The 12128-nt window shown below is 30.9% G+C and overlaps 1 protein-coding gene across 1 annotated transcript in view; it reads left to right on the forward strand.

Annotated features, from left to right (window-relative positions):
- The window catches only part of LOC117120025, a gene marked incomplete at its 3' end in the record, with an annotated part of 15366 nt that extends 3831 nt beyond the window's left edge, over positions 1-11535 (forward strand). Inside the window, exons 3-15 of the mRNA XM_033265025.1 lie at positions 934-1035; positions 4117-4236; positions 4700-4813; positions 5038-5140; positions 5410-5575; positions 6951-7051; positions 7552-7667; positions 8117-8162; positions 9070-9278; positions 9623-9712; positions 9897-10079; positions 10633-10875; positions 11338-11535. Coding sequence (XP_033120916.1) covers positions 934-1035; positions 4117-4236; positions 4700-4813; positions 5038-5140; positions 5410-5575; positions 6951-7051; positions 7552-7667; positions 8117-8162; positions 9070-9278; positions 9623-9712; positions 9897-10079; positions 10633-10875; positions 11338-11535 — 1791 coding nt within the window. The remainder of the gene's footprint in view (positions 1-933; positions 1036-4116; positions 4237-4699; positions 4814-5037; positions 5141-5409; positions 5576-6950; positions 7052-7551; positions 7668-8116; positions 8163-9069; positions 9279-9622; positions 9713-9896; positions 10080-10632; positions 10876-11337) is intronic.
- Positions 11536-12128: the final 593 nt, after the last annotated feature.

The raw sequence follows: 12128 nt of genomic DNA on the forward strand, positions 1-12128 counted from the left end.
ATTATTGCAAACTTCACAAACTTCAAGGGATTTCTTAGTTTTACCAGGTTAGTTATACAAGGTGCTACAGTACACAGTGGTATAAAATGACTTAATAAGCTACTAAAGTGATTTCATCAGCATAAATAAAATTATTCATAACCTTCTCATAGACGGTATATTCATATCAGCTTTCACTAAGCTCAATGTTAAGATTATCTATGTATACATTGTACAGACTAGGAGACATGATTGTCCACTGTCCATAAATCCATGCACTGTCACCCCATTCTTGGCGGAGAATCATCTGTAAACAAGAATACATTGAATAGCGTCCAGTAGTTTAGTATATCCTACAAAATTTTCTTTGGCCGAAATTTTTTTCGCCAACTTGAAAATGATGTAGCAAATTTTAAAAACCAATAAAATTTTAAAAAACGATTCCGTAAAAGAATTTCTTGTTTATTTATATCTTATTCATTTGTAACCAGTTGTAAAGGCGGTAATAATAATAATATTAATGATTGAATAAACGAAACAAAAACGATACGTGGGACCGACTGCTACAGGACCTGCTCTAGGCCTAGTCCTAGTGCTACGCCCAGGCCTTAGCCAGGCCCTAATTCAAATTGGGAGTACTGTGCAACACCAGATTTATAAATCCAGTACCGATTTATGTTCAGGATATTTAGGTAACATTTTTACGTCTGATCTTCCAAAGTTGCATGCTCTTTTGTGTAGAGTAATTGAACACTATTCAAGGACGATGTAGACACCGTCCTTTGGTATAATTTTTTTTTTAAACTTGATTTTCAATTTGATTGATTTTCTTCAATTATTACTGTTGATTGATACAGTATAATGTGATGAAAATGTACAATATTTTATTGTTTGTATTTTATAGTTTTATGTTGCTACCGTCGTGTACTGAGTATTCAATATTTCTTTCCGTAGGACTACGAGACGCCATTAATTTATGCTGCAGTGTACCACGCACCAGACGACATAATGCAGAATATGATTGAGAAAGCAACACAAGAGAATTTAGAATACAGGGTTAGTAGAATTAATTAAATATCATTGTATTTTATGTGTACAAATTAAACACACATAATTTATAAATAAGAGTAAAATAAACAAGGTAACATTAATTTTAACAGTGATTTATGTTCAGCATTTGAATTTTAACCATAGAAGTCATGTCAGGTTTTTTATGCAATTTGAGGTCTAGAGAATAACTTCAGAAATTTGTTAAGCGAGGTCAAAGAATCATGTTTTTATATTTGTCCCAATTTGATATTTGTATAAAAGAAGGACCAGAAATTTCCATAGCAACTTTTGATCCGCAACATAATTACAGCATATCGCCATAACTACTAGTTATAGTGACTTGATGTTGATCTAGCAGTATACAGTTTATATTTAATTTAATGGATCATTTTGTAACAAAAATACCGGAAATGCCTGACTTTTGACACACGTTTTCAAATATACAGTATATGCAAATAAATGTTAATACGTTTAAGAAGATGAATCTGCGAGTGCGAAAAAATAGGTGCCCGAACTGAATTCGAACCCGGGACATTCTGCTGTGTTATTATACCGAGAATGTGTGTGTGTGTGTGTATTTACTTGCTTGGCTTGCTTGTTTAATTACAAACTACTTACTATGTAAGAATAAGGATAAACTCTCATGACCCTGAATAGGTAAAACCTTAAATTTTAACGAATTTAAAAGTAAGTAAAAAACCCTTAAAATGTCGGGAAAGCTCATTTGGGATCAACATTTTCCCGGATCCCCCTTTCTTTTTTTTCCCTTTTTAATCTTTAACCCCCTTTCTTCAAATCCTGGATTCGCCCCTATGTATATACATTACACTGTAGTAGTTACAGAGATATAAAGTGCCTTGAACTTTTGGTCCGAGCTGGGTATCAGTACTTCCGGTCACTTTTGTACAAAATATTTATTTACATCCGACTTTCTTTGATCTTAATTTGAATTGTCTATTGACTAAGTTAGACAAAAATCAAGACTCTAAAACTAGTCATTACAGAAACATAAAAATGCATTTTTTTGTAGGTTAAAGGTGGTCAGTATGTGCATTTCCATTTTAAACTAAAGTAGGTCAAATAAAAATACAATATATATTTTGAGCAATTTGACACAAAAAGAAACTTCCTGTGACCAGTGATTACCAGGATATAAGAACCCTATTGTCAACACTATGAATAAGTGTGTGAGAATTAAGTGCCTATACCAATTCTGGTATAGGTTTGGCCTAATATACTGATACAGAAAACAGAAATGTAAATGTAAATGAATAATTTGAAATCAATATCAGGTTTCTGAACCTTTAGGTAGGTCTACAGAGATAGGAATATGCCTTGAAACATGCCAGAGGTCAGAATCGGAATTTCCAATTAATTTTTGAAAATTGTTTTAGCCAATTGTAAGTAGGTCTAACAGTTCATTAGCTACTGGTCTACTCTTAGTGTGTTCAAGTCAAAACTGAAAGTTTTTCTGTATTTTTATCTTACTTCAATAAATAAATGAATTAAAACGGCCCCCTTTTTTTCTTTGCTTCTTTTTTTTTTTTGACATGACCCCTATGGCTCGCTTTTCCGATTGTCGAGCTTTAGTCTGTGGCAGGGCAAATGTGTTTCCCGTTCCTTGTTCAAGCCACCTGGTGGAGGTTCGGGAACGGGATAGCCTGGTAATAGACTGATGACCTGCGAGATTTTACATTTCTTTTTTCCTGTTTTACCTCTAGTTAAGTTGATAATAAGTATTTAAATAAGAAATATTATTTAAACAAAAATAAATAAATAAATAAAATAAAATAGGAAAATACAGAAAAGGATGCTGCTACCTGCATGTGAAAATAACACCTCGAACAGTTTATTGAGATAGATATGTGCGCCTTATTAGATGTAATTATTATTATTATTATTATTATTATTATTATTAACAGTTAATTCATCTATTATCTGTAGTTATCAGTTAACAGTGTTGTTAAACATTGCCAATTATTTAATTGAAGACTGGCATTTTCTTTAAATTTCGTGGGAATTACACACCCAGATTTGAGCTTTTATGCTTTAACTTTTATGAATAGTTGTGTTTTAAAGTCGGTTTTTTTATAGCTGTGTTTTCCAACATATGGTTATCTATTAACAGTTAATTCATCTATTATCTGTAGGTTATCAGTTAACAGTGTTGTTAAACAGTTTTTTATCAGGCATATTAGTTGTATTGTCTTAAAGATGATTCATCTTAGCTGTTTGTAACAGTTATTTCTTTTATTATCTGTGTTTTTAAAATGTTTTTTTGTTTTCTCTTTTGTGTGCATTTCACCCACCTTTATTTCTTTCTCTTCTTGTGACATTTTAAATATTTTTTTTTGTCATCAAAGACCTCAAAAATAACAAAAATATAAAAGTCAATATATAACTTAATTGCACTTAAATCCACTATGGCTTGATATAATTTTTTCAACACAACTTGTTATAATTTCTACATTGCCAATTATTACCAAAATTTAATTAGACTGGCATTTTCTTTAACTTTCGTAGGAATTACACCCAGATTTGAGCTTTTATGCTTTAACTTTTATGAATAGTTGTGTTTTAAAGTCGGGTTTTTTTTTTTAGCTGTGTTTTCCAACGTGTGGTTATCTATTAACGGTAATTGTCTAACAGTTGGTTAATCTATTAAATCTCTTGTTTCATGCCAAAATGAATGAAATAAAATATAATTTGGCATACCATGGGCATACATACAAAGCTGTGTAATCTATTAGTTGGTTCCCCTATCTTTTAGTTTGTGTAGTCTAATTAGCCCAGGGGCTACAGATAGCCCCGCATGCACCCTTGCCAAACTCTCTAGGTAACGCACATAGTCAAACTAATTCGTTTGTACGAATTAATTACAAACGAATTATTATTCCGTATAAACGAATTAGTAATCCGTACAAATAGTTTAATCCGTATAAACGAATTAGTAATCCTTACAGACGAATTTAGCAATCTGCCAATCGGATTAGTAATCCGTACGAACATATTACAATATATACTTGATTTGAACTTATGGGCTTTCGTATTATTTTCTTGTTGTAATATTCTACTTTTTTCTTGTAGCGCCAGGTTGGTGCAACTACTGGTGGTTCAACCATTCTCCATTTCTTGGCGCTCACAACACGCGTGACTCCACTGAGAAGCGCGTTAGAAAGAACGAAGAACGCCAACGTAAAAGACGACGTGAGTACCGTAAAAGGAAACAACACGTTTTTTAATATAAACATACATAAATATTTTTAATTCACTCACTAACACATTCAGAGCATCACATTCTAGTCTAGAAATATTCTTTTTTATGTATGGGGACAATTATATTAATTAGAACTGATATTTTTAGTCCTATTATTATTACCATCATCATCATTATAAAAGTATATATCAATTAATATATACCTTTGATAATATAAATATTATTATTGTTGTATCTGTATTTGTCATTATTACTTAAAGTATAATTATTATTATTAGTAATATTATAATTATTGTAATAATTGTTATGATTATATAACAATTATCGTTAATATTTTCGTCTACAATATTCTTACATGAGCATTCAGTTATGTTTATTCTCAATTATTCCGTAGGCTAATGCTTGTGTTGTGCGTGTATAACAAACTTGACATTGATTATAATTTCATTGCAGGTTGGACGAACACCACTACATTACTGCCTATGTGCATCAGATAATAACGATGAACATCGGGACACAGCAGTGTGTTTAATGATGCATGGTGCCTTAATATCGATAAAAAATGCGGTAATGTCACCGAAAATGCTTCAAAGATAGGCCTATTAGTCATCGACGCTCTTGAAGAGTGTTTAGTTATTTGTCATATGTATTACTTTCACCAATGTTATTTTATTATATTTATTTAACTATAATATATCACAGTGTTGAATTTACTTGCGACTTCACTGTGATTTTGTTTAATTTACAACTGTCATAAATGAAATGAATCAAAATCGTGTTTGTTATTGCAGTTCGGAAAGACGCCTCTTGATGTTTATGATGATACCGAATATAGTGAAGACGAAGAAACCACGAGTGAAGAGAAATGTCAATCACTTCGAAAGTTACTTATAGGTAAGCTTAAAGACTTGCTGAATATTCGTTTATTGTAACTGTTTTACCTAAAATCTAAAGCTTTTATTACGCATTTTTTAAATGACTTTATTATTTTTTGTTTGTATTATGCTCTTTATTATTTTGATTATTTTGCCAACGTTTTTTTCGAGGTGAATAATAAATTTAGAACTTGAAAATATTAATATAAAGACACTGTACTAACATGACATTAACAAATACAAGATATTTAAAATGTATTAATAATTCTTGAACTTTGTATCAAAAAGAACTGTCAGTGCCCGGTGAAATTTTAGCCAGAGGCGAAAATGCTGTCAAGGCCTTCGAATATGAAATGCAAAATGGTGAAATATCGGTAGTTAATGCAAGATTCATGTTTCTCGGGAAGGAAGGAGTAGGAAAAACCTCCTGTGTAAATCACATCCTTGGAAAAGCGTAAGTACAGGAGGTCTTGTTTTGCTTTTTCGAGATTTTTTTTTATATTACAGTAATAATTTTTGTAGCTTGTATTTTAAAATATGTCAGCTTCATGTTGTTACTTTGAGCAAAAAGCATGCAGTACAGACTTTCTATAATGTTCGCTTCGAAAACTTTTTCCTTCACTTCATACATCATTTGTAATATCATCGAAAAAATTTACCTCTGTGATTTGCTTACATTTTTAACCAATTTGTTCTTAAATCGACGTGTTAAAGTGATAGACAGAGAAAATGAACGTAATGTTGGGGACGGTCTTTAATATGATAATGCCAAAACCTTTTGGAATTATGTCAAGGCCCTGCGTCGTGATGTCTTCGGTGTCTCTCTATTTTCGATGGAAAGAATAGTATCTGGTGCAATAGCCAAATAGAAACACTTAACAAACATTTTTTCTTTGTATTTACAAGAGAAAGCTTACCTCCTTCCCAAGTTTAGGAAAAATAATTGTTTGCAACATATGGTCGACTTTGTTGTGGGCAACATCTTGTAAAACCCAACTAAATGGCTTGGTAAATGACCTTTACAAACATTCTTGATAGTCGTGGCCGTGCTTATTTCTGTACTGTATAATGGACTTTAGCCCCAATACCATCGCCTCATTGCAAAAAGATGACCACCTTAGGCATTAGAGGAAATACCAATTCATGGATTACAGCTTTTCTAACTATGCGCCCAGATTGATGCGACCTTGACTGGATTTCTCATTAACATGCATAGGATAGTGATAGTAGCCTCAGACGTTCTCCAGGGGACCGTACTAGATCCTTGGTTATTCCTGAACCTCTCCGAATAAGCGTGTATTGAGTGTTAAACAAACACACTTAAAACTAACCAATGCTTCTTCTTTTCTTGGTACGCGCTTTCATCCGATTTGATTAATTAACCACCAGATCTATTGTTTCAAAAATTGTTTAACTAGCAATATTCGTTTACTTCAAAACATTGTAATATATAAAGAAATATTTGAGTGTAAGCATAGAAGTTTGTGTTCGATTTGTGGCGACTCGTGGCTATAATCGGTCTGGACGCTGTCTCTTATACACATCTAGATGTGTATAAGAGACAGTATATATGTGTGTGTGTGTGTATATACATTATAACATATATACATACTTATATATATACATATATATTTTTTATATAAATACATACACATATACATATATATAAATATGTATATATATTATAATGTAATTCATTATATATATATATATATATATATATATATATTTATATTTTATATTTTATGAAATTTCCATTTTTCGTGGCTAACTGACCAAAAATAATTAATTACCGTATACTTACAACCACCGTTTTTGTTCGTCAATAGGTTTAATGAGAATGAACAATCAACCGACGGTATAGTTACAACAACAGTATTTCAAACATTTGGTGAAGACTGCAGCGAGTGGGAGACGACTAATGTAGATGGTATATGATAAAAAAAATTTAATTAACAAATTAACTGATTCATCTATTCTCAATTTCAAATCATTAAAAATGATAATAATTAACCTCGTATTTGATGAGTGCTTGTATGATTTTTTTTATATGTTAATTGTTTTTCTTTATTTTAATGAAAGTTCATTACACAACCTGGGGAGCGAAGATAGCCACATAGTCATTTGACTGGTTGCTAATAATTAGCCTCCCCTTAAATAAACAAACATCAAACCGATGCAGACTGGTACAAACACGGTCCTTAACTCGCGTAACTCTCAAAAGGGTAATTCGAGGCACACAGAGTTTTTTTTTTTATTCTAAAAGACTCGTTACAGAGCTGGGTATCGAACACGGGCTCTGAAGTGCAGGAGGAAGCATATAAATTAGCCAAACGCTCAGCTCAATTTTATTTATTATTTTGTGAAATTGTTTGTATAATGTTATGTAACTTAGTTTTTGAATTAATGTTTATTATTTATGTGGTTTAGTCTGTGAATTAACCAAGCAGATAAAAGAGGGAGCCATAGCAGAAAATATCGCGAAGAAATTGAAACAGCCAGAAAGCAAACAAAGTACATCATCCAATTCTGCATCATCTTTAACGGTAATGTTATTTCTTAAAAATATTGTATTACCAAATTTACTCTATATAATTATTATAACTTTTATAATCCTTCACCCTTTTTATTCTGTATAGTCCCTACTGTTGTTTCTTTTCATGAACTTATTTCTTCTAAACAACTTTTTTCATTTGTTCTGCTGAAATTGTTGTCATTTCTAAAATGTTTATAAATTGTGATTACATATACATGTATGATGATATGTCAGGTAGGGCAAAACATCACTCCGACTGCATACAAATTTTGATTGATTTTATTATGATACTACAAACCGCCTGTCTGTACAAATACAAATTGTATTATTGTTATCATTATTATCATTTATTATTATTATTATTATTATTATTATTATTATTATTATTATTATTATTAATATTATTATGAAAATGCATATAAAGGTAGTTAGTTTTTTTATAATTTTATTTGATTACAGGGAAAAGTGGAGGAAGCAACAACTGTAATGACATTGAATGAAAGAGGTATATTACTTCATTGTGAACGTCCTCATCTTATAATAATATGAACCTCTGTTTTTCTTTTGTCTGCAAAACAATTTAAAAGAATTGAGTCTCTCTCAAGTTTGGTCTTAGAAGGCCCTACCAAACAATAGTCCAAACAATAGCAGCCTAGAAAAAGGCGCTATTTTGGGTTTTCAATAAAGCCATTAAAATCAAGATTCTGTGCATATTGTGACTTCTAAACGAATTTCCTTTTATTGTGAACAATAACTATGTCTGCGTCCGAAATTATGTATGATTCTAGTGACAAAGTAGGCATTTTATATGTTTTTGGAGTATAGTGTTTGAAATATATCATTTCCAGATTGTCATCATGGAGGTAATATTGGATTTCAAAACGGACACTATAAAAGTTAGACTACTTCAGGATCATCAGCAATATTATCATAATAATAATCATCATCATTATAATGATTATCATCATCACTTATCACTATCATTGTCAGTTTCTTATCGTTATCATCTTGATATTCATTTTTTGTCATCGTTATCTCTTTTTCTTTATGTTTAATCATGGACGCCTTTTTGATCACGACATTATTTATTTATTTATTTATTCTAACAGTGAATAATTGCCACTTACAGGTAAGAAACAATGTAAAATACAGTATATAAATATAAAACTCTATGCAAAATATACAAATATGGAGAAACCATAAAAGGCGAAGGCCACACAGGACAAACATACAAGAGAAAAACAACCAAGAAAAAAATACAGCAGGTCAAAGCAAAGATTCAAGAAATCATCATTATTATCTCCCCTATCACATTCGTCATCATCATAATTCAACATAATTAATCATCATAAATTTAGACTACCGTTGTGTTTAACTCTCGCTAATTTTACTTTTATTTCTTAATTTTTCAGGAAATTCTCAGGAACCTCAAGGTGATGGAAGTTTATCAACGCATCAGTCCACGAGAAGCCATAATACATTTGAAAAGACACTACCAGACAGACTTCATAAAATGGTGGTTAATAGACTTGCTGACCAGGGAACTAGCAACGTTGGTCCAAGTGAAGTAACATCCATATGGGACTATGCTGGGCAGTTAAAGTACTACATAACTCATCGGGTAGGCTATGCTGAATTCTGTATAATGCCAAATTATAAAATATTCACGTCTTATGGTAATAATAATAATAATAATAATAATAATAATAATAATAATAATAATAATAATAACAATAATATATTCATTATAACCAACAAGAGTTCCTGGATGAAGTCCCAAAAATAATAATAATAATAATAATAATAATAATAATAATAATAATAATAATAATAATAATAATAATAATAATAATAATTATTATTATTATTATTATTATTATTATTATTATTATTATTATTATTATTATTTTTATTATTATAAAATTAAATTTGTGAATGTTCGTAATCATAAATTTTTTATTTTAGATATACTTGACAGGTGGAGCGTCATACGGGGTTGTCTTCAGTTTGCTAGATGATTTGAATGATTTGATTAAAACAAGAGATTTACATAAAGTAAGCAAACCATTTAAATCTTCTTTCGAATTCTTACGTTGTAATTAAGCTTTGTAAATAAGATTATACAACAAGTGATTTAATAAATAAAAAATAAATAAATAAATGATTTTTTTTTATTTATTATTGTTTATAGCAAATTCTTTTTCGTAAAATAAGCTATTTCTTTTTCTTTAATTTTCAGGGGGAATTGTCAATGACTAACTTACAGATGATTCTATTCTGGATGCGTTCAATATTTGAACATGCTGTTCTACCAAATATGGAAAAGAAGACAATTTTCTTCAACGCCGAAATATCCTCACCCCCAATCAGTTTGATTGCAACTCACAAAGACCAATTGTCGAAGAGTGAGGCAGAAACACGAGTAAGATTTCCTTTTATTAATTTTATTATATAACAGTATTAATTTGAAATCTGTAATTTAATGTACAATATATAATTTTTTTGTTTTATTTTTTTAATAGTTTTTTGTATAGATTTGAAGGAATGAAATCTAAATAGATGAAAAAAAAAACATTGTTAGCTATGACGTCGATGAGAATCACCATTCGGAGGTAACTCTAAGTCGCCCTGATTTATCACTAAGGACCTTGGAATTCCGATCTTTTAACAAAATTTAACTACGAGGAATTCGACACAATTTTGTCTGGTCAACTTGCCTTCTTTTTTCATGACAATGATATAACTGACGTATCGACTGAGATCCAATGACCAGGAGATATAATGTAAAGCGCTTAGAGGCTTGTTGTCATAAAGTGCTATATCAGTCTATACTTATTATTATTATTATTATTATTATTATTATTATTATTATTATTATTATTATTATTGATTTTTATGATTTAAAAAAAAATATGACAACAATAAAGATTATCTATCTACCAATATATATTGTACAGTATTAAATCTTTTCAAAGATCAACACCATGTTCCACACAATATTTGATGCAATCAAAGGAACAGCTTACGAAACTCACGTTGACAGAACGATATACGCCGTTGATAACACTGCAAAAATGGATGAAGGGATTGAGACATTGAAAAAGAACGTCGGAGGATACATGAAAGCAATGGCAAGAACTGTACCAACAAGCTGGGTTGATTTCCAGTCCAAAGTACAAGAGCTTGGTAAAACAAGGCTGCGGGTGTCTTTGGATGAGGTTCGATGCTAACTTAATTCATTTATGAAAATAAAAACGTAGGCCTGCTCGCCAACGTTTGCTTGTAAATCGTATGCTTATAATTCAATCAGTCAATTAACAAAGCATTTATAGACACTGTACAATGGTCAGTGGCACAAAGTAGTGAGCATGATTTATAAATACCAAATCAATTTAAATTCACTTTGCACGACGAATGTCGTCTTTTAACATACAGCATCGTTTAAAATACTAAAAACGCAAGACAAAGATAGGTGATATTGAAATTAAAGAATTTAATCATATTGTTCATTATTTTAAAGTACGCCTCTGTGTGTCCATTGTTTTAATGTATACTAATTCGTAACTTATTATATGCTTTTAATGTTTTGGCGCTATTTCTATGATTATTTTTATCGCCTAATTTGTTGGTTGAAAAATGTATCATACAAATCATTTATAATTTATCATACATTTCTATAGATCACCAGTGTTGCCACAGAGTGTGGAATTTCGAAAAGCACGCTCACCACTGTCCTTGATTATCTAAATGACACTGGAATAGTTCTCTACTCTAAAACAAACGAGAAGTTGAAGAACACGGTGATTACAAACCTACGTATGATGATTGACTTCTTGACCAAAATCATCACAGTGGTAACACCAGATGATATTGACAAGGTATGTCCCTATGTATGAGCGTAATTGAAAAGCGTAATTGCAAAGTTCAATGTCTAATTTATAAAAAAAAAAACATATGGTCTGATTTCTCAAAATGTAGGTCTAGTTTCCCAAAACGAAGTTCTAATTATCCAAAATGTAATTCAAATTTCAAAACGTGGGTCTGAGTTGATCAAACGAACTCTCAAAATTCTGTTTTAAAATGTAAATCAAAAAGCACCCAAGTATGACTGGTTTGATTTACATTTACAACGACAGACATGTGAAATGTAAATGAAAACTAGCCATTCAATTAATGATGGAGGAAACAATTTTCGCTGTGTCTAATGCCATGAACAGTGCTTCCGAACGCGTCTCTAACGCTCAAGGGTACGGCGATTACGGGAGCATAGGCCTATGTGGGGCGGGATTAGCAACAAGAACAAGGTCTTGGGCTAGGCTAGCCTAAACTTAGACTGCCCTCCCATGGCAAAAGAGCATAACTGACAATTTGCTGTTTTGAAGATATTAAGCAAAACGTGTAATTTATTTAGCCCTAAAATTTGTTTTAGTATTTGATTTCATGGTTAATGTATTCAAATAGACAAATAATG

The sequence above is a fragment of the Anneissia japonica genome, unplaced genomic scaffold (assembly GCF_011630105.1).
Source record: "Anneissia japonica isolate Jap-2015-1 unplaced genomic scaffold, ASM1163010v1 scaffold16202_len33968_cov106, whole genome shotgun sequence".
Taxonomy (NCBI): domain Eukaryota; kingdom Metazoa; phylum Echinodermata; class Crinoidea; order Comatulida; family Comatulidae; genus Anneissia; species Anneissia japonica.